The sequence below is a fragment of the Pinus tabuliformis genome, chromosome X, assembly GCF_031772625.1.
Source record: "Pinus tabuliformis cultivar Carrire ecotype Pingquan chromosome X, CPIR1, whole genome shotgun sequence".
NCBI lineage: Eukaryota > Viridiplantae > Streptophyta > Pinopsida > Pinales > Pinaceae > Pinus > Pinus tabuliformis.
The window spans coordinates 142,999,172-143,023,677 of record NC_142308.1 but is presented as its reverse complement, the minus strand read 5'-3'; the positions used below and the strand labels follow the sequence as shown (position 1 = coordinate 143,023,677).

At 39.3% G+C, this 24,506-nt stretch overlaps 1 protein-coding gene across 1 annotated transcript in view; it reads left to right on the top strand.

The window, feature by feature from the left end:
- The first annotated feature begins 1,169 nt into the window (after positions 1-1,169).
- Positions 1,170-24,506, top strand: part of FTSH12 (FTSH protease 12) — a 289,761-nt gene continuing 266,424 nt past the window's right edge. The window contains exon 1 of the mRNA XM_089450517.1: positions 1,170-1,836. Within this exon, the coding sequence (XP_089306643.1) occupies positions 1,306-1,836 (531 nt within the window). The 5' untranslated portion in view covers positions 1,170-1,305. The remainder of the gene's footprint in view (positions 1,837-24,506) is intronic.

The window sequence follows — 24,506 nt, the reverse complement described above, 5'->3', positions numbered from 1 at the left end:
CTTCACTATGAGATATGATATATATACACAAATTTTGAATCACATCATCCATCTTTTGTATACCGCACTCTCCCAACCAAAGGGTGATAATGAGAAGGGTATCACTTAGCATGTTTTTATGTCGAGTATTAGTGGGCAATGGTGGCACCAATGAATCAACCAATATTCATTGGAATTGTCAAAACGAATCTTGATTGAGTAGTGAATATTCCTTATCTTTGCTATGCTCGGCCATAGACAACTAACTCGTCCTTCACAAAAACAATATAGTTGCTTAATGAATACGCAATTATTTTTAGTCTTCAAGATTTTCCATCCTAAAATGTCTCTTTGTGTACTAAATATATCACAATCACAATATAAAGAATAATTGAATTTTATATTTAATTTCAACACTTTTTACATGTGATATTCATAGGGGAGTTTGAGGACTAATGTGTAGCAAATTGCACAACATGTAAACTAATTTGTAGGTTGGGAACAAGTTCCCTTTATAAATATGCCACATTGTAAGGTTTTCTCCTCATAATCAACAATGAACTATAATATGCTCTGTAAAGGGGCAAACTTTCACCCTTACTAAATGCTTATAAATCATGAGTTATTAACCTATTTTCTTAAATCTAAAAAGAATTGGGAACACGTTCCATTTATAAATATGCCACATTGTAAAATTTTCTCCTCAACTATAATATGCTCTTTATAGATTTGCAACATTGTAAGATTTTCTCCTCATAATCAACAATAAACTATAATATGCTCTATAACCCAGCAACTAAATACTTCTAAATCATTATCTATTAATCTATTTTCTTATATCAATTTTTTTTTAAAATTAATATATTAATGCTTACCCCAAACCAAAAATCTATTTTCTTATATCAAAAAAATTCTCTCGATTCTATTTTCTTATATCTATTTTTTTAATATATTAATCTTACCCCCCAAACCAAAAAAACAATTTCAATTCTTCATAGTATACCAACCCCCAATATCTCCTATACTCCATTATCACTAAAGTTCATAAATGGTGGTCACAAGTCCCCCCCATCCATATCTATATATAACTATTTATACTACATAATGGAAAAACTAAACTATATACATATCTATATATAATTGTAATAAAAAAATAAAAAGAAAAATACATCTCCCATATCTTCCAAAACCCCCTTTAAACCCTCACTTCATGTCGAAATCTCTTCATCCATTCCTCATGGCGACGTGGTAGCGAAGGTTTTGCACAGATATCTTGGGTAGTATACTTCGCCCTGCCATTGACACAGCCAAGCATTTTCTCCAGCAATGGCCTTCACTGTCCACTGTGCAGTGGACCGCCGGCCGTCCAACCTCCAAAACAGTAACACATTCGCTCAAATCCCACTCGGCTCACTTCAAAGCTCACGCACTCATTCGAACACTCGCAAAAGGGTAATAATAACTCGTCCTTCAAGCCTTCGCAGCAGAGACTTTGGGGATACGACGCTCTGGTCTACTTACAGATCCAGGCGAAACATTTTCATCGTCAGAGCCATTAATGAAGGGGGCAATGCAGCACGGAATGGAAATGGGAATGGGAAGGAAAATGTGGAGGAGGATTTAACCTTAAGCAGAGTTTGGCAGGCAGTTGGCAAAGCAGTGGATAGAATTTGTCGGAAATTTCAGAGGCAGTTGAAAGAGGAAACCGGGATCGATATCGAACAAATTGATGCAAGAATTGTAGATTCTTTAAGGAAAGTAGAAGAGTACAAGCAGCAAGGCATTCAGAGTGTGGAGAAGCTAAGGTTTCATCTCTGGCCTCGGTTTGTCGCCTGGAATCAGTTGGAGCGGTGGAAGGTACCTTACCTGCATCTTGTTCTCTTGAAATTAGGACCATAGAAATCAACTAGGGCCAATTTTCAGGTGTAAGTCAATTTGCAGCTTCGCACTACATTGGATTGAGAAATACAGTCGTCAGTTTTTGCTTCCTTTAACTATAATACCATTTGGACGGGGAAAATTTGTTCCCAAAAAATCCAATTCTAGAAAAATACGGGAGAATACGTGTCACTAACTCAGCCTGTAATATATATATATATATATCACTTTTTATTTTTTATTTTTATTCTAAATTCTAATTGGAATTTTAATGACGTTCACGAGACCCAGCGGTCTAAGGGTCCTAGAGCTCCAAACCAAACAAAACATCACATTTTCAAGTTTCCCTCTAAAACAACCCTTTTGCCATCAATCTTGATCAAGAAATTCACAATTTTGTAAAGCCTTGTTTCTTCTAACAGCTCGCTCAAACTGTCCACTTTCAGATTGCTTTCAAACTGATTACAAATGTCCTCATAATTCGGACATTCCATGATGAAGTGCCATTCGGTTGCAACCGCTCTTTTACTACAAAAGGTACAAGTTTTTTCTTCCCACTCTTCCTTGGGGGTTATCCATTACCTATTTCACGCCTAAGATGGTGAGATCCAGTCCCTAGTTGTGCTATTAAAATTTTAGCCTTTCCCTTGATTGAGGCACTAAAATAAGTCTTTTCATCATATGATTGTGTTGGGTTGAAATTTTTGATATGTAGTGTTTTTTTTCGGCCAACTTGTTTTTCCCACATGGTAGAACTGAATTTTTCAACCACTCAATTTTTTATTTCCTCTTTAGCATTAAAACAATCTTGCCAATTAATTCCCCATTTGCTCATCCACTTGTCATTTTGCTTCCTCCAAGTTTTCTTCCTACACTTTAGTTCCTATGTGTTAAATTTGGAAACTAGGGCCAAACTCCACCTTGGACAGATCATATGATGACGCTGATATTTTTATTGTATTCCTCTTTCCGAGAGGTGTAGGATTGATCTAAAGATCATCTCATTCTGACATGTACAAATGGAATTATGAATTTTTTTTTTTTATGGACAAATTGTCACGGTTGGCCATCAAACTAATGTAGGCTCAGAAGTCCCAAAGTAATGTCTTTTCATCTTCCACGTTGCATATAAATAGAAGGAGCATCTACCTCATTTGGACACTCATTCATCACTCACATATCTCTCTCTCCTCATCTGATTGGGTGTACGGATTTCTGGGCAACCTCTCTCCTCCACACGTGTGAAGGACAGTCTGTGATTTTCTGTTTCATGCATTGACCAAATTGCAAAAGGTTTGACTAGCGTTGATCGGGCAGCAGTTGACCTTGTTTGACTGCGATTTTCTTGGAGAAAATTTTGTTTGGGCAGGCCGCATTTATGGGCATAAATTTCGAGGCATTATGAACTATTTGACCAGTGTTGACCGAGTTTGATTGATATTTCGGGACTGTTTTGGGCTGATTCAGGTTGTCCTTGGAGGCTAAATTGACTGGGTTTGACCGAGCTAATTTGGAGGTGTAATTCTGCTAAGTTGACCAGCGTTGACTTTTTGGTTAGGGCATCCTGTTGATTGCAGTTTGACTGTGATTGGGCAAGTGAATTTTGTATATTGTACTTTCTCTCCCTGCTGAACTTTTGAACAATAATAAGAAGAATTGATCAAAGGGTTTCCCCACATTGGAGTTTGTCCCTAGGATGTGCCACATCTTGTGTCCTCGTGTCTTGGCTTGTCTTCTGTTTTTTATTTATATTCTATTTGCATTTACTATCATGTTAATGTGATTGCCAATTTGGAAATTGATATTGGGCTATAAGAAAAATTAAAGTAAATTGCTCTTAAGCATAGAACATACCATTGTTATCTAAAATTAACATGGTATCAGAGCTGAGGTGAAGACAAAGCCCAAGCAAGAGTGAAAAGAGCAATCATTGAAAAGAGCAATCACTGAGATTTGTTGGACAAGGACAACAGTCAATGGCCTCCGCATCTTACTATAAGCCTGATGACAAGCTCAATGATAGGTCTGATTATCATGCATGGAAGATTTCTCTTGATTTCACTTTGGAAGAGCAAGATGTTATGGACTATGTGCAGGGAAAGATTATTGAACCTCCTTCAAATGCACCGGCTGCCGCTAAGACAAAGTACAAGAAAGGTGAAGTCAAAGCAAAGAATATTACCAGGTATTCTATTACCAAACATTTGGTTGCATACATCTCCGATTTGAACACATCTAAGGAAATGTATGACAAGTTGGTTGGCATGTTCAAAGTTAGCAATGCAAACTCAGTTCTCTTCCTCAAGGACAAGTTGAAGGACATAAAGAAGGGAAGAGGTGAAGATATCCAATCCTACTTCATGAGGATTATGGAGATAAAAAATGATCTTCTTTCAATTGGAGAAGTTATTGCTAATAGGGAGCTCACTTGGAGGTCTCCCTCGTGAATGGCATGTGTTCAACACTACTATTCTCAACAATGACAGGATTCCGAGTTTTGATGACTTGTTGACTAAATGCACTCAAGAAGAGACGACGACGATGGAGAGAGACATGCCTTCAAATAGGAATGATTCTACTACGTTCTCTGCTCATGCTAAAAAGAAGAACAATGCAGGTTCAAAGAAGCAATGTCAAGGAAGACCGGGATTCAAAGATGGAAGGAATGGAAGATGCTTTATTTGTAACAGGTTTGGCCTGCCAGGGAGTGTCCTAATAGAAGGGATACACTTCATGATGATGACAACAACAACCACAACAACTACAGGGGCAACAACAATCAAAGGAGTGACAGATTCAACAACAAAGGAAAATGAATGCTTCCACTACTCAACATGGAAATGGTCGGCCTCCCAAAAGATCAAGAAACTCTAGGTATGATGAATCTAATGTTGTAGATAACAAGCAAAAAGAATTTCATCTTATATCTGCCTTCTCTACTGCCTCTCCTCCGGATACTTTGCGAAATTGGTTGATTGATAGTGGTGCCTCAAGGCGTTTTACTAGGTATAAGAAAGCTCTTTCAAATCTGATAGAAAATGATACAAATTTGGAGATCATTCTTGGAGACAATGCCACCTATCCTGTGAAAGGAGTTGGAAATGTTACTCTTCAATTAAATCAAGGTAACACCATTCATCTACAAGAAGTACTATATGTACCTGATCTAAAGAAGAACTTGGTATCTATCTTGGCGATGGAAGACAAAGGATTCAAGGTGGCATTCATTGATGGAAAGGTATGTGTTTGGAAAAGAAATTTCAAAGAAGCATTTACTTTTGGATTTAGGGTTGACAACTTATATCAAGTTGGAGGAAGTCCACTAGGAGCTATGTCTTGCGACACATCTCTTCAATCCGAATTATGGCACTGAAGGTTTGCTCATCTTCATTATAAGGCTCTACCTGATGTGAGGAAGATGGTGACAGGTATGCTCGAATTTAAAGTAGAACATGAAGGTGTTTGTCAGGGATGTGCTGAAGGAAAACATATAAGGGGACCATTCCCCTCAAGTGATAGTACGACTACCGACATTTTGCAATTGGTTCATTTTAATCTATCTGGTATGATGCTTGTGACATCCATGGGAGGATATTTATATTATGCTATCTTTGTGGATGACTTCTCTCACAAAACTTGGATTTATTTCTTGAAGAAGAAGGACGAAGTGTTCACATGGTTTCGTTTTTTCAAAGCCTTGGTCGAAAATCAAACAGGGAAGAAGATCAAAATATTGAGGACTGATAATGGAACCGAATATAAATCAAATGAGTTCAATGACTATTGTAGAGAAGCTGGTATTAAGAGGGAGACTACTATTGCATATACTCCCGAGCAAAATGGAGTTGCTGAAAGAAAGAATCGTTCCATTATAGAAGCCACTCGTGCCATGCTTCATGATCAAAGCCTTTTGAAGTTCCTATGGGCAGACGCTGTCAACACTGCCGTGTACGTTCAAAATAGATGACCTAATTAAGCGTTGGACTCCAAAACTCCCGAAGAAGTTTTCACCGGTAAGAAACTTGACGTTTCTCATTTTAGAATTTTTGGTAGCCCTGTGTATTTTCATGTGCCGAAAGAAAAGAGAAGCAAATTAGATGCATCTGGGAAGAAATGAACATTTGTGGGCCACAGTGAAACTTCTAAGGCATATAGAATCTATGTGCCTGGTCAAAGAGAAGTGGAGATAAGTTATGATGTCACCTTCAATGAAGATGCCGCCCTTGGGAAGATTATTAACCTTCCTATTCCAAGGAAGGACAAAGAAGCAGATACTGGAAAGCAGGGAGAACCGCAGGATGAACCGATGCCCGATGTTGAACGACCAATGGATCCCATTGATCCACCTCCTCAAAAAGGAGACCCTCATGGCTTAGGGAAACTCTTGAAAATGCCGAGAATCATATTGCTCCAAGGGGAACTTTTTGTGAAAGTAAGAAGCCGAGTAGGTACCAAGGGTACTTAGTTGCCATGAGCACCATTGTTCAATCTGAGCCTTGCACATTTGAAGAAGCTGTGAAGCACCAAGTTTGGAAGGATGCTATGAACAAAGAGTATGAGTCGATTATGAAAAATGATGTCTAGGATGTGGTCCCTAGACCCAAGGACAAATCCGTTGTTACCTCGAAATGGCTCTACAAGATCAAGCATGGAGCTAATGGAAGTGCTGAAAAGTTCAAGGCCAGGTTTGTTGCTTGAGGCTTCTCTCAAAAGGAAGGTGTGGACTACGATGAGATATTTGCACCAGTTGCCCGATATACCACCATCCGTTCGATCATTGCCTTTGCTGCCTCACAAGGATGGAATTTACATCAAATGGATGTCAAGACTACCTTCTTGCATGGTTCACTTAAGGAGGAAGTCTATGTTGAACAACCGAGGGGTTTGAAGTTCAAGATCAAAAGACACATGTATGCAGGTTGAAGAAAGCCCTTTATGGGTTGAAGCAAGCTCCTTGGGCTTGGTATGAGAGGATCGACAATTATCTAATGAAGCTGGCTTTTACAAGAAGTGAAGCTGATCTGAACCTTTACTTTAAGGTTGAGAATGACAGACCTCTCATCTTGGTACTTTATGTGGACGATCTCTTTTTGACAGGTGCAGACCCTTTCATTCATCAATGCAAGAGGGAGTTGACTTTCTAGTTTGAAATGAAGGACCTAGGACTGATGCATTATTACCTAGGGTTGGAGGTTTGGCAAAAACCAGGTGAGATTTTCTTCTCTCAAGGAAAATACATTGTGAAGCTACTTGAAAGATTTGGGATGGTGGACTGCCGTGACTACTCTGATGGAGCTTAACTTCAAGAAGTTGTGCGAAAGTGCTGCTGGGCCCAATTTGGGAAATCCTTCTGAGTATCGTCAACTCGTGGGGGCCTTGATGTTCTTGGTGAACTCCCGTCCGGACATATGCTTTGCAGTGAATACATTGAGTCAGTTTATGGTTGAGCCTCATCACATACATTGGATTGCTGCCAAGAATCTTTTGAGATATCTCTGGGGCACAATCACCTATGGACTGAGATACACTGTCGGGAATGTGAGGCTCCATGGTTATTTTGATGCTGACTAGGCTGGCAGTGTGGTGGATTGTAAGAGCACATCTGGATGTTGCTTCTCTCTAGGTTCTGCTTCGATATCCTGGATGAGCAGGAAGCAGAAATCGGTTGCTTTGAGCACCGCTGAGGCTGAATATATTGCTGCTAGTATGGCCTCCTGTGAAGCTGTTTGGTTGAGGAAGCTCTTTAGTGAGCTGTTTGGACATGTGCTGGATACCACCGTGATCTATTGCGACAACCAAAGTGGGATTCATCTTTCTGAGAATCCCGTGTTTCATGACCACTCCAAGCATATTGATATCAGGTACCACTTTATCGGGATATGGTATAATGGGAAGCAATAAGGCTCTGTCATATGGGAACTGATGATCAGGTTGCAGATATTCTTACGAAGCCCCTGGGGAAGATCAAATTCTTAACCTTCCATGAATGACTTGGTCGTGGAGAAACCCTCTTATGAGGGTCCCGTTTGAGTTGGATATTGAGCTCTGGGAGCTCTGGGGGGCTTGGGTACTTCTTGGAGAGATGAGCGACCATAGGGTGAGTGGTTCACCTTCCCTTAGAGGTGCGCTGTGTACAGGGTGAGTGGTTCACCTTCCTCTGTGATACCCCATGATGGGTTGAGATATGCATAGGATGAGTGGTTCACCTTCTCCTATGGCATATGAGTAGGACGATACATCCTACCCATGTAATCCGGGACTCATGGGAAGTACCTCTCATCTGGCCAATGAGTAGAGAAATGAGGATAGGGACCATAGTACTCCCTATGGACGTAGTGTGTACTATCGTACTCCCTATGCTAGGATGTTTGATATTGATCTCGGAACAATGGAGACTGATTTTGGGTTAGTGGAGAGTGGTATGATACACTCTTGATCATTGAAGATTGACTTTGGGTCAATGGAGAGTGGTATGTTACTCTTTCGATCATTGGAGATTGACTTCGGGTTAGTGGAGAGTGGTATGACACACTCTCGATCATTTCTTCATTATTTCTTCATAGTTCAGCAGAGCGGAGCAGAGCAGGGATGACAGGGATGGTACAAATTATCAGATGGTTTGATAGGTGGAGTTCTTCCTAGTTGAGAGGGAGTGTTAAATTTGGCAACTAGGGCCAAACTCCACCTTGGACAACACATATGAAGAAGCTGATATTTTTATTGGACTCCTCTTTCGGAGAGGTGTAGGATTGATCTAAAGATCATCTCATTCTGACATGTACAAATGGAATTATGAATTTATTTCTTTTATGGACAAATTGTCAAGTCGGCCAGGAAACTAATGTAGGCTTAGAAGCCCAAAAGTCATGTCTTTTCATCTTCAACGTTGCATATAAATAGAAGGAGCATCTACCTCATTTGGACACTCATTCATCACTCACATATCTCTCTCTCCTCATCTGATTGGGTGTACGGATTTCTATGCAGCGTCTCTCCTCCACATGTATGGAGGACAGTGTGATTTTCTGTTTCATGCATTGACCAAATTGCAGAAGGTTTGACCAACGTTGACCGAGCAACAGTTGACCTTGTTAGATTGCGATTTTCTTGGAGAAAATTTTGTTTGGGCAGGTCGTATTTCTGGGCACAAATTTCGAGGCATTCTAAACTGTTTGACCAATGTTGATCGCAGGTTTGACTTTGCGTTGACCGAGTTTGACTGATATTTTCGGGATTGTTTTGGGCTGATTCAGACTGTCCTTGGAGGCCGAATTGACTGGGTTTGACCAAGCTGATTTGGAGGTGTAATTCTGCTAAGTTGACCAGCGTTGACTTTCTAATTAGGGCATCCTGTTGACTGCAGTTTGATTGGACATATTTAACTGTGATTGGGCAATTGATTTTTGTATATTGTACTCTCTCTCTGTGTTGAACTTTCGAAGAATAATAAGAAGAATTGATCAAAGGGTTTCCCCACATTGGGGTTTGTCCCTGGCATGTGCCACATCTTGTGTCCTCTTGTCTTGGCTTGTCTTCTGCTTTCTATTTATGTTCTATCTGCATTTACTATCATCTTAATGTGATTGCTAATCTGGAAATTGATTTGGGCTAATAAGAAAAATTGAAGTAAATTACTCTTGAGTCTTAAGCATAAAACATACCATTGTTATCTAAAATTAACACTATGCAACAATCATCTTGGGCCACTGGTGCTCATCCATGCTTTCCGCCTTTTTTAATTAGCTTAACAAACGAATGCTTGCTGAAGCCTTTATCGGGAACATACCAGCGTCAACTAGCGGGATCTCATATGGGACCTTTGACTTGACTTTGAGGTTACTAATGTTTAAGTGCTTTTGAATTCTTTCTGGTTGTCTCCATTTGTGATTTGACATGTTGCTCCCCCAAACTTCACATCCATTAAGGACAACCAGGGTAACCAACACTCCAAAAAGAGTTTTCCTGGTTTTCTAGTCCCATAATTATGCTTTCCTGTATCTATTTTGAAGAAGGTAAGAAACTCTCCACCTCCCTTGAATCCTTTTAGTTCTGCATGTCTCCCAATTGAGTCTGTTGTGAAAAACATTTCCTAGGTAATTGTACTCTTCCACTATCTCCAAGGATTTTCCCTCAAATATAAAGTTAACCTGCTACTTTTTCCGCTTCAAAGAGAAGATCAGGAGTTTTACTCGCATCCCAACCTCTTGACGAAAGAGCTCTAAGGCCTTCAAATGCTCTCTCAAACCATTAGGACAATATCATCAACATACAAAAGTAGCCTCACCACATAACCTGCTAGTTGAATACCCTCTCCACTGGTGTCATTTAACCATTCTTCTAGCTTATCAATATATAAACCAAATAGTGTGGGGGTAAGGGGGCACCCTTGCTTGACCCCAATGTCACTACCAAAGCATTCATAAAAGCATTATGTTAAAATGGCAACTAGGGCCAAACTCCATGTCATCTTATTTATGGCAGCTGATATTTTTCTTGGATTCCTCTCATCGAGAGGTGTAGGATTGATCTAACGATCATCCGATTCTGACATGTATTCATGGAGATATGAATTTATTTGTATTTCTTGACAATTTGTCAAGGTAGGCCAACAAGTAAAATAGTGTTGCACACCCCCAACTAAACCTCAATGTGGCATATAAGTAGAGGAGACCTTGAGGCATTATGACACTCATCTCATCTCCACATCTCTTCTCTCTCCTAGCTTGTTTGGGTATGCGTAGGAGGAGCTTCTCTCTCTCACGTGGGAAGAAGGAGGACGCAGTTAGGAGCAACAACTTTGACTTGGGTGCAGGAGGATGCAGGAAGGTACAACAACGTTGACTTGGGTTGACCGAGGTGCTAGAGGACTGCGTTGACTAGCGTGAAGATACCCTTGACTGCGGATTTGTGTGGGGAGCCTCTATCTTGCAAGCCGCAGTTCAGATCAGCCTTCGTTGACCTCTGTTTGACCACGATTTTGACTAGCATTGACTGGTTAGGGCTGATTGCAGGAGCTGATATGTTGACTGCTATTTGACCATGTTTTGAGGGCTGTTTTGGGTTGCTGTCTATTGTTGTTGGAGACCGAGTTCTCCTATTTTGTCTTGAGGTCACTTGGGAACTGTTTGACCAGCTTTGACCTTGCTGATTTGGATTACACTACTGCTGTTGTAAAATCACAGATTTGTGATATTGTACTATCTCTCTCTCTTTGTTGAATTATTGAAGAATATAGAAGAATTGATCAAAGGGTTTCCCCGCATTGGGGTTTGTCCCTGGATGGTGCCACATCTTGTGTCTCTTGTCTTGGCTTGTCTTTTGTTGTTTACATTTATGTTCTATCTGCATTTTACTATCATGTTGATGTGATTGCAATACTAGAAATTGATATTGGGCTAATAAGAAGATTTGAAGTAAATTTCTCTTAAGCATAGAACATACCATAATTTAACATGGTATCAGAGCTGAGGTGAAGACAAAGCCCAAACAAGAGCAAGAGCAATCATCGAAGACAGTTGGAAAAAGTCAAAAGGCTTCATGGGTTCCTCATCACACTTCCTCGCCGAAGACAATTTCCGTGAGAAGTCTGACTATCACAGATGGAAGATGTTTTTTGATCTAACATTGGAAGAGCAAGAAGTGTTGGACCATGTGAGGGGTAGAATTACAGAGCCTCCATCAAATGCACCAGCAGTTACAAGGAACAAATACACTAGGGGTGAAGTCAAAGCGAAGAAGATCATCTGAGATTCAATTGACAAGCGTCTGGTGGCCTACATTTCCGAGTTGAACACCTCCAAGGAGATCTACGATAGACTGGTAAGCTTGTTTAAAGTTAGTGATGCAAATCAAGTTTTGTTTCTCAAAAATAAGCTGAAGGATATTAAGAAGGGGAAGGATGAAGATATTCAATCTTACTTCTTAAGGATCACTGAGATCAAGAATGATCTCCTATCAATTGGAGAAGTAATTTCTGATGGGGAACTAACCATCACTACCCTTGGAGGGCTCCCATCCAAATGGTATGTATTTAGAACCACTCTTCTCAACAATGATCGAATTCTGGGATTTGAAGAATTGATGTCGAGATGCATCCAAGAAGAGACAAGGATGGTGGAGCAAGAAATGCCTTCCAAGCAAAGGCAACCTCATTGCTTTCTCCTTTCATGCCAAAAGGATAAATAATTTTGGGTCAAAAGGTCACTTCAAAGGAAAGACCAGATCGAAGGGTGGAAGGAAGGGAAGATGCTTCGTTTGCAATAAATTTGGCCACTATGCGAGGGAATGTCCAAATAGAAAGGACACATCACATGACGATGATCAAAATCACTCCCGAGGCAAATCCAACCACAATCAAAGGAATGGCAGGTTCAATGGCAAAGGAAAGAGAAATACAGGAATCAAGGAAGTGGTCAACCCTCCAAGAAACCAAGGACCTCCAGGGATGAATCAAATGTTATTAACAATAAGCAAGATGAATATTATCTGATATCGACCCTCCCCACTACCTCTCCTCCGGATTCATTGGGCAATTGGCTTATTGATAGTGGTTCCTCAAAGCACTTCATTGGTTACAAGGAAGCTCTCTCTAATCTGATAGAGAAGGAGACAAACTTGAGATTATTCTTGGAGACAATTCCACTTATCCCATAAAGGGTGTAGGGAATGCTACTCTTCAATTAAATCAAGATAACACAATTCATTTGCAAGAAGTCCTATATATACCTGATCTCAAGAAGAACCTGGTGTCAATTTCAGCAATGGAAGACAAAGGCTACAAGGTGGCCTTCATCGATGGCGAGGTATGTGTGTGGAAAAAGAATTTTAAAGATGCTTTCACTCTTGGGTTTTGAGTTGACTTTTTATATCAAGTTGGAAGAAGTCGGTTGGGAGTCATGTCTTGCGACACATCTCTTCAGTCTGAACTATGGCACCAGAGGTTTGCCCACCTTCACTACAAGGCTTTACTCGATGTGAGACAAATGGTGACAGGGATGCTCGAGTTCAAAATAGAGCATGAAGGTGTATGTCTGGGATGTGCCGAAGGAAAGCTCAAAAGAGGACCATTCCCCTCTAGCCATAGCAAGACCTCTGACATTTTGCAGTTGGTTCACTCTGACATATCTGGTATGATGCCCGTGAACTCTTTGGGAGGATATCTATATTATCTCACTTTTACAGATGATTATTCTCGCAAGACTTGGATATACTTCTTGAAAAAGAAGGATGAAGTGTTCTCCTGGTTCCATCACTTCAAAGCCTTGATCGAGAATCAAACCGAGAAGAGGATCAAGATCTTAAGGATTGATAATGGGACCGAGTATGAATCCAATGAGTTCCATGACTTTTGCAAAGAAGCTGGCATTAAGATGGAGACCACAACACCATACACTCTTGAGTAGAATGGTGTGGCGGAAAGGAAGAATCGTACGATTGTGGAAGTTGTTCGTGCCATGCTCCATGATCAAAGGCTTCCGAAGTTTCTATGGGCCGAAGCTACAAATACCGCCATATATGTTCAAAACCGACTGCCTCATCAAGCATTGGATTCCAAGAACCCCGAAGAGATGTTCATTGGTAAGAAACCTGATGTCTCTCATTTTAGAACTTTTGGAAGTCCCGTATATTTTCATATGCTGAAAGAGAAGAAACAAATTGGGTGCATCTGGAAAGAAGGGAATCTTCCTGGGCTACAACGAAAATTCTAAGGGCTATAGAATCTATGTGGCTGGTGAAAGGGAAGTCAAGATAAGTCATGATGTCACCTTTGACGAAGATATGGCTCTTAGCAAGGTTGACAATCTTCCTATTCTAAGGAAAGATAAAGAAGCTGACACTAGGAAGCCGGATGAGAAGGAAGATGAGACGATGCCCGATGTGGAAGAACCTATGGATCCTATTGATCCCCCTCCGCAAGAGCCTTCCTCTTCTAGGAAGAGGCCGTCATGGCTTAGGGGGACTCTTGAAGATGCCGAGAGACATATTGCACCTAGAGGGACTTTTCGTGAACATAAGAAGCCGACCAGGTATTAGGGATACTTGACCATTATGAGCACCATCATTCAAAATGAGCCTTCATCGTTCGAAGAAGCCATGAAGCATCAAGTATGGAAGGATGCTATGAATGAGGAATATGAGTCCATCATGAAGAATGATGTCTAGGATGTGGTCCCCAGACCCCAGGACAAAACAGTTGTCACCTCGAAGTGGCTTTACAAAATCAAGCATGGAGCTGATGGGAGTGCTGAAAAGTACAAGGCTCACTTTGTTGCTCGAGGCTTCTCTCAAAAGGAAGGTGTAGATTATGATGAGATATTTGCACCTGTTGCCCGATACACCACTATCCGCTCGATCATAGCCCTTGCCGCTTCGCAAGGATGGAACCTACATCAGATGGATGTCAAGACCGCGTTCTTGCATGGTTCGATTAAAGAGGAAGTCTATGTGGAACAACCCGAGGGGTTTGAGATTTATAATTGGGAATCTCATGTATGCAGGTTGAAGAAAGCTCTGTATGGGTTGAAGCAAGCACCCCGAACTTGGTATCGATAGCTACTTGATGAAGCTAGGATTCACTAGGAGTGAAGCCGATTGAAAACTTTACTTTAAGGTTGAGGATGATAAGCCTCTCATACTGGTGCTGTATGTTGACGACCTCTTTCTGACAGGTGCAGACCCTCTCATTCACAAATGTAAGAGGGAGTTGGCTTCCGAATTTGAGATGAAGGACCTAGGATTGATGCACTATTTCCTAGGGCTGGAGGTCTGGCAAAAGCCAGGAGAAATTTTCCTATCTCAAGGAAAATATGTGGTGAAGATATTGGAGAGATTTGGTATGGTGGACTGCAAGCCCGTGACTACCCTGATGGAGCTTAACTTCAAGAAGTTATGTGGTAGTGCTGCCGGACCTGTATTGGGTAATGCCTTTGAGTATCGTCAACTCATAGGAGCATTGATGTTCTTGGTGAACTCCCGTCCGGATATATGTTTTGCAGTCAACACGTTGAGCCAATATATGGTTGAGCCTCATCACTCACATTGGATTGGTGCCAAGAATCTTCTGAGATATCTTCGGGGCACAATCACTCATGGGTTGAGATACACTGTCGGAGATGTGAGGCTACATGGATATTCCGATGCTGATTGGGCAGGTAGTGTGGTGGACCGAAAGAGCACTTCTGGGTGCTGTTTCTCTTTGGGTTCTGCCTCGATATCCTGGATGAGCAGGAAGCAGAAGTCGGTGGCTTTGAGCACCGTTGAGGCAGAGTACATTGCTGCGAGTATGGCCTCCTGTGAGGCTGTCTGGTTGAGGAAGCTCTTCAGTGAGCTGTTTGGACATACGCTGGATACTACCGTGATCCTCTGCGACAACCAGAGTGGGATTTGTTTATTAGAGAATCCCGTATTTCATGATCACTCCAAGCACATCGATATCAGGTACCACTTTATTCGGGATATGGTACAATGAGGAGAAATAAGGCTCCATCATATTGGGACTGATGAGCAGGTCGCTAACATTCTAACGAAACCCCTGGGAAAGGTCAAATTCTTGACTTTCCGAGAACGACTAGGAGTCGTGGAGAGACCCTCTTATGAGGGTCCTGTATGATGCATACATTGAGCTCTGGGAGCTCCGGGGGGCTTGGGGTACTTCTTGGAGCGACGAGCGACCATAGGGTGACTCACCCTCCCCTAGTGGTGTGCTATGTACAGGGTGAATGATTCAGCCTTCCCCTATGATACCCCGTGGCGACATGTAGGCAGGATGAGTGGTTCATCCTTCTCCTGTCGAGACATCCTACCCAGACTGAGTGGTTCATCCTTCTCCTGTCGAGACATCCTACCCATGCAGTCTGGGGCTCATCGGAAGTACCTCTCATCTGGCCAATGAGTAGGGAAATGAGGATAGGGACCATAGTAGTACCGATGGACGCATCGTGTATCTACCTTACTCCCTATGCTAGGATGAGATTGATCTCGGATCAATTGGAATTGACTTTGGGTCAGTAAGAGTGATATAACTAACTCTCTTTTGGCATTGACTTCGAGTCAGTAAGAGTGGTATGACACACTCTCTTCATTGGGACTTACTTCGGTTCAGTAAGAGTGCTATTGGACACTCTCTTTTATCTGGGACTGACTTTGAGTCAGTAGAGGATGGTATGATACTATGTTGGATGGGTTCCCGAACCCAGGGGTGGGGTTCTCGAACCCGTCCTAGGTTCCCATCCCCACGTTTCGGGTGCTGGAACGGATACCTCTGAAAAGAACCCTGAAGAACCCGAGACTTTGAAATCATAAACTGGGTTCTTTTGATACATTGGGTACAAAGGACCCCGAAAAAGGGTGCTTGGTGGGTTTGTCCGAGGCATGGGGAGAATTTTTTATTTTTTACTTTTATTTAATTAAAAATCACAAAACCCTAAACGATGTCAGTCTTACCAAATTTATTCGTTGGTGGCAAGACTTTTGGTTAGTTTTTCTCCCTGCCTGAATTGCAACTCCATTTGCATAGCGTTGGCGTCCATTTCCGGTCCATTTCCGCAGCAGCAGTGAGCACAACAAGCATCCATTATCGCAACAGTGGGCACGACCTCCATTTTCGCACGCATAGGTAAAGAGTCTCAGACAGCAGCTCAAGAGACGTCGGCAAAGTTTGTGACTTGTCAACGTTTGGGTGTAGCACTACAGCAGGACCATAGGTGTTTTTTTTTTTCTTCCGATTTTCACCTTCCAGGCTTCCACATTGTCTGATTTTCATGGTCATTAATTTAATAATTTAACATGAGTCATGTTAAATCTGCACTGCCGATAATCATAGACACTGAATAAGGCATCAATCTATCTCTCTGGCCCCTTGGGCAAGATGGGAAATAGGATCATGTCATAAAAAAAAAGCATGGAGAATACGACATGGTGTAGAAGACAACCATCGCAATCTTGTATGTGCTCATTGAGAAAGGATTGCAAAGTGTCGATGTAGATGTAATATTCCCAACTCAAATATACTCAATTTTCTCTTAAAATTTATGAGTTTTTAATTGAGTTTCAATGAGTCTTAATTGAGGTATTTTATCAAATAGTTGAAGGAAAACTGTGTAGATGTTGGTTTTATATTTTCTCTCAAGTGACATGGACAGGGGTCATTGCAGTAATGGGAAAATGCTTCAAATAACTAGACAACTTATTTATAAACTCAGAATTAGACTTTCATTGGTGTTACAACTTAAAATGATGAAAATTTATGAGCATAAACAACCATGCAATTAACTAGACACCAATAGATGTAGTGAAGGTCAAAACGGTGGAACCTGGTAGCATTACAACAGTATATAAATGGAATATCAGCCTTTAAATAATAGATCTTCAGCCATTAAAATCAGTGTTCTACAACAGAGATGGATCAACAATAAACACAACTTGTTCTCTGTAAAATTGTTGTTTAACAAGGCAAAGTCTGATATTGTTTAAGAGCAAATTTCCCAAATTTTACAATGCCATTGGGAAGGACACACTTGGAACATGCTCCATCTGATAAGAACTTAAACTTGCTGATTGTCAGAGCTTATGCAATTAACTTGATTTCTAGAGTAGGCAAGCTGCTATAGGATTTGGCAAAAATCTTGAAATTTAATAAGGATACATAAATTGGGCTCTATTTAGTATTATCTCCTGAAATAGAATATTCGATCAACCTTTAACCTTTGAAATCAATATGGTTAAATCATAAATATTTTAGTTTTTTTGTTTAAAGTTGAAAAATATACAATTTTTTTTTTTTTTTCGATGTGGTTCACGGGGCACCGGAGGTGGGCCGCTACGTCCACGTAGAGAAGCATGGCACCTGGCCTAACCCCGAGGGCGTCGAGGAGATTTGACCCTGTGACCTCCCAAACCGGGAGTACTATCAATGGGAACTCGACCATTTGAGCTATCCCTCGGGGCTGAAAAATATACAAATTTATATATATTATAATTTATAAAATATAATATTTATATATTATATATATAAATTATAATATACCCTTGATGAACCCACGCACCCTATTTCAAAAAATGATGTACCCATCCCCGTACCTGTCCCCGAACCCACGTGTCCTGGCAACATAGGTATGATACATTCTCGATCATTTCTTCTTCTTCATAGTTCAGTAGAGCAGAGCAAAGCCGAATAGTGCATTTGATGGCAGAGATAGTATCGACAAACAGATGGATTAGCAGATGGAGTTCTCCCTAGTTGAGAGGGAGTGTTAAAATTGGCAACTAGGGCCAAACTCCATGTGGGTCATCTTATTTATGGTAGCTGATATTTTTCTTGGATTCCTCTCATCGAGAGGTGTAGGATTGATCTAACGATCATCCGATTCTGACATGTATTCATGGATATATGGATTTATTTGTATTTCTTGACAATTTGTCAAGGTCGGCGAACAAGTAAAATAGTGTTGCACACCCCCAGCTAAACCTCAACGTGGCATATAAGTAGAGGAGACCTTGAGGCATTATGACACTCATCTCATCTCCACATCTCTTCTCTCTCCTAGCTTGTTTGGGTATGCGTAGGAGGAGCTTCTCTCTCTCACGTGGAAGAAGGAGGATGTAGTTAGGAGCAGCAGCTTTGACCTGGGTGCAGGAGGACACAGGAAGGTACAACAACTTTGACTTGGGTTGACCGAGGTGCTAGAGGACAGCGTTGACCAGCGTGAGGATACCCTTGACTGCAGATTTGTGTGGGGAGCCTCTATCTTGCAAGCCGCAGTTCAGATCAGCCTTCGTTGACCTCTGTTTGACCACAGTTTTGACCAGCGTTGACTGGTTAGGGCTGACTGCAGGAGCTGATATGTTGACTGTTGTTTGACCATGTTTTGAGGACTGTTTTGGGTTGCTATCTATTGCTGTTGGAGGCCGAGTTCTCCTAGTTTGTCTTGAGGTCACTTGGGAGCTGTTTGACCAGCTTTGACCTTGCTGATTTGGATTACACTACTGCTGTTGTAAAATCACAGATTTGTGATATTGTACTATCTCTCTTTGCTGAATTATTGAAGAATATAGAAGAATTGATCAAAGGGTTTCCCCGCATTGGGGTTTGTCCTTGGCTGGTGCCACATCTTGTGTCTCTTGTCTTGGCTTGTCTTTTGTTGTTTACATTTATGTTCTATCTGCATTTTACTACCATGTTGATGTGATTACAATACTGGAAATTGATATTGGACTAATAAGAAGATTTGAAGTAAATTGCTCTTAAGCATATAACATACCATAATTTAACATTTTAGCACTAACTTTGTCATAAAGTTTATGGACAACTGCTCCATATTCACTTGGAATTCCGAGCTCTTCCATTCTTCTCTAAAGCTTATCCCTAGGAATAATGTCAAAAGTTTTTTTGAAATCAACGAAGCAACAAAAGACTTCCCCACCCTCGATGTCCCATACTTTTTCAATGAAGGGCCTAAGAGTGATGCAATGATCAATTGTAGAGTGCCTTGGGCTAAAACCAACTTGCCTGTTTGTTATTTTACCCTTTTTCTGCCCAGTCGCTGATTCTACACTCCATCATGTTCCCAAACAATTTTCCAAGAAGAGGATTGACCATAATAGAGCGATAAATAGAGGTGTTGTCGCACAGAATGTCTAGGCACCGCGACAACGCTCAGATCGGGGGCTGTCACCCTGATCCCCAATCTCTCTGTTTAAGCTGTCTCCCTACAACAGGCTAAGGGGGGTAGACCCTATGGAAAAATGGAATGAAGAAGAACTAGTTGGGAACCAACTAGTTCGGGAGACACAGCGAGGCGATCAAGTACTTGATTAAGATTTAGCAAGACTTAGGATTTGATTAGATTTTAAACGATTGATACCAGTGCCTTATGGAGTCAACGATCTTGCTAGGGAAATTAAGATCAAGTAATCGATTAGCAACTGCTGCTGAAATGAATGACTATCTTATATGAAATGCAGATCCTAAAACTAATGTGAGATGCAAGAATCTTGGTTAATTTTAGTTTAAATGCCTATTTAAATGTGAACCTTTCAATCTTTTTTGTGTTGAGTCCGATTTCGTAGTAATTGGCAGAGAGAAGATCAGGAGAAGCACACTATGGTGTGATTAACGATACTTCTCTTGAACTTCTAACATAGCCGGTGCCTCCGGCATTGCAGAGAACTGTAGCTCTGACAACTGCAAGGTCATCGTTTTAAGTACTATTAAAACAGGCTTCTCAAAAAAAGACGGATGGAGATCTATCTATTTACCGACCAAGCTTATGTTTGGAAGTAAATTTTATCTATGCAAAGTTAACTTACATGCATTTTATCACAATTCCATGACATAGTACTTAATTTTCAGAATTTTATTTTTAGGACAGCAGTAAGAAATTTTTTATGACAACAACAATATGACAATGAAAGCAGTAAGTTATCAATGATATCTTTATGCCAAAAATTTACCGAATTTTTGCCCACATGAATTATCAAAATTTTTCAGCTTGTTATGATGTGATTTCCGGAATTATATCAAATTTGATATACTTATTACAGCCAGCAATTAAAACATGAAATAAGCCTAATGACGAAGGCCCAACTCAAGAAATTAATTCCTTGATGTATTAGACAATTTAGCAACTGATTTTAGGTTAACCCACATGAAAATTTTCCACTATTATATTTCAGACTTCAGAAACAGAATTATTCAGAGATAACAGTGACCCAAAATGTAGATCTAGGCCAAATTCTTGATACACATCAAACATAAATGACTTATTAATGTATTTAGCAATTTTTTAGTTAATTTCAAACCACTTAGATGTGTTTTTCATCACTATTAGAAAGGTATATGACTGTTGTAGCAAATAGTGAGGAAAAAGATGGTTTAGAGATCAAACCCTTAGGCCCTAGGCTTTGAAGATCACTTGCCCAAGTTGCCAAAAAAATTTCAATATCTGAAACACAATTTTCTACCAAATTTTCTGCAAAACCGACCAATGATTAACTTCAGAAAATCAAATATTCAAATCAGAAATGGAGCAAGGGAATCTAGGGCCAATGAGAGCTAGCACTAGGTCCAATAGAACTAACGTTGGGCTAGGAGAAGGCAGATCTGGGCTTAGGAGCCCTAAAACTTGAAACCCTTGTTCTGAAAAAAATTATTTTGCTTCAGATCTTCAGATTATTGCAAAACCTTTAATGGTTGGCCTTGTAAAAATATTTGGGATAAGATATTGCCCTCCATGGCCTAGATCTGTCTCAAAACCCCCAGATTTGCTTGAAAAATCTCAGATCTGAAGATTTACTTGGTTGATTTTCAGATCTATTCCTGCAAACAATCTTTGAGTCAATTGTTAAATTGAGACTTCTGTGATCCATAATAGTTGTAAGAAGAGCTTCGGCGTAAATCACATATAGAAAGAGATCTTTGTCGACGCGTTTCGAGCCAGCAAGTGTGGCTCATCGTCAGGACAAGTTGAAGAAACAGATCCAGCTTTGCAAGTTAAATAGTCTGAGCAGGGCCTCCAACAACTATCTAGATCAACGGCTAGATTTGACCAAGGACAGTCAAAAAGTCAAATGGATTATTTAGAGGGGGTTACATTATTAATTTAATAATTAAAAATTATTATTAAAGGGAAATAGTTATAATGGAGACCTAACATTTTATACCTAAGGTAAATGTAAGTTGATAGTTAAATAAATAAAAATAAAAATAAGCAATTAAATAAAAAATAATAATAAATATTCGTTAGTAGATAAATAAATAGATTAAAGAAATAATAAAAAAACATAAATAAAAATGAAAATAATATATATTCGCTAAAATATAAATTGTAAAATAACACTATATAAAAGTTAGTTACAAAAAATTAGATAGAAATAACAATAATAATATAATTAAGATATAAAATAATATAAATTAGTTATGAAAGAAATAGTAAAATATATATTCGTTAATAACTATATAAAATAATAACAATATATAAAAGCTAGTTACGGAAAAAAATAAAAAAAAAAATAAAAAAAAAATAAATTAATAATAATAATAATATTATGTATACGTTAATAGATAAATAAAATAAATAAAATAAATATATAAAAATACTAATAATAAAACTAAGTAAATATATATTTGTTAATAAATAAGTACCAATATCAAACAAAAAAAAGGGGGGGGGGGGGACGAATAAATAATACTGATATTATTAATATATTTTCGTTAATAGATAAATACATAAAATATACATAAAGATCATATAAAATAGATAAAAAATAAAAATAATAATGAGTAAATAAAAAACTGTTAAGAATATGAAAACCAATATCAACTCGGCAAAGGCGGGAAAGGAACAATACAACTTAGAAGGAGAAGGACCGAAAGAGTCCAGAGCAAGAAGGATAAACCAAAGGAGACAGGAGGGCTCCAGGGGAACGACGAAAGCGAAAAAGATGAAAGGGGTGGGGGGGGGGGGGGAACTAAGATGAAAGGGCAGGGATCCAACACCTACTGATCTTCCAGCCGTCATCTCTATTGAGATTGTTAGGTCTTCTTTCACTAATCTCAATAGCTTCCCTGAGTTTACGATGATGGAACTGGGCAACCTTGGCAACCACCTTAGCCTCCTCAATACAAACATGATGCTTGGTCTTCACCACATGCACATGCAGCTTGAGCTGTAAGACTGCTAAGACATGCACAAGCAGCTGACCTAAGACATGGGAGAACCAAGTCTTAGCTGACTTAAGACATGCACATGCAGCTGACCTAAGACATGGGAGAACCAAGTCTTCAGCGTTAGCAGAGCATGTGGTGAAGACCAAGCATCATGTTTGTATTGAGGAGGCTAAGGTGGTTGCCAAGGTTGCCCAGTTCCATCATCGTAAACTCAGGGAAGCTATTGAGATTGAAAGAAGACCTAACAATCTCAATAGAGATGACGGCTGGAAGATCAGTGGGTGTTGGATCCCTGCCCTTTCATCTTAGTTCCCCCCCCCCTTTCATCTTTTTCGCTTTCGTCGTTCTCCTGGAGCCCTCCTGTCTCCTTTGGTTTATCCTTCTTGCTCTGGACTCTTTCCGGTCCTTCTCCTTCTAAGTTGTATCGTTCCTTTCCCGCCTTTGCCGAGTTGATATTGGTTTTCATATTCTTAACAGTTTTTTATTTACTCATTATTATTTTTATTTTTTATCTATTTTATATGATCTTTATGTATATTTTATGTATTTATCTATTAACGAAAATATATTAATAATATCAGTATTATTTATTCGTCCCCCCCCCCCCCTTTTTTTCTGTTTGATATTGGTACTTATATTATTAACAAATATATATTTACTTAGTTTTATTATTAATATTTTTATATATTTAATTTATTTATCTATTAACGTATACATAATATTATTATTATTTTTATTATTATTATTATTATTTATTTATTTATTTTTTTGTATGCTTTGGTAGGACTCTCCTATTTTCATGTCCATTACATACCCCACTACGGGGGAAGGGTAGCCCAAGATTTGAACCCAAGACTTCCGGTTCGGTGAGACTTCATTTCCACGGCCACTGCCGCTTGAGCTACCCCATGCAGACATTTTATTTTATTTTTTATTTTTATTTATTTATTTATTTTTTTTTTTTTCCGTAACTAGCCTTTATATATTGTTATTATTTTATATAGTTATTAACGAATATATATTTTACTATTTCTTTCATAACTAATTTATATTGTTTTATATCTTAATTATATTATTATTGTTATTTCTATCTAATTTTTTGTAACTAACTTTTTATAGTGTTATTTTACAATTTATATTTTAGCGAATATATATTATTTTCATTTTTATTTATGTTTTTTTATTATTTCTTTAATCTATTTATTTATCTACTAACGAATATTTATTATTATTTTTTATTTAATTGCTTATTTTTATTTTTATTTATTTAACTATCAACTTACATTTACCTTAGGTATAAAATGTTAGGTCTCCATTATAACTATTTCCCTTTAATAATAATTTTTAATTATTAAATTAATAATGTAACCCCCTCTAAATAATCCATTTGACTTTTTGACTGTCCCTTGTTCAAATCTAGCCGTTGATCTAGATAGCTGTTGGAGGCCCTGCTCAGACTATTTAACTTGCAAAGCTGGATCTGTTTCTTCAACTTGTCCTGACGATGAACCACACTTGCTGGCTCGAAACGCGTCGACAAAGATCTCTTTCTATATGTGATTTACGCCGAAGCTCTTCTTACAACAATCTTTGAGCTGAGATATTTCCCTCCAGGGTTTAGATCTAGCTCCAATCTGAAGATTTACTTGGCTGATTTCTTAATCTATTCCTGCAAACAATCTTTGAGCCCAGATCTTGCCCTCCAGGGTCTAGATCTAGCTCAGATCTGAAAATTTTCTTGGCTGATTTCTCAGATCTATTTCTGCCAGTGTTTTACAACTCGGACTCGGATTCGGACTCGGCCGAGGATCGACTCGGACTCGGACTCGGACTCGGCAATGACTCGGCCGGCTCGATTTCAATGACTCGGTCGTTGTAAAGAATACATTAAATATTTATTGGAACAAATAAAAGATTGTTGTTTTAGATTGGTTTTTATGAGTGCACTTTTCTTTCTAAATTGCAAATACATTCTATGCTAACA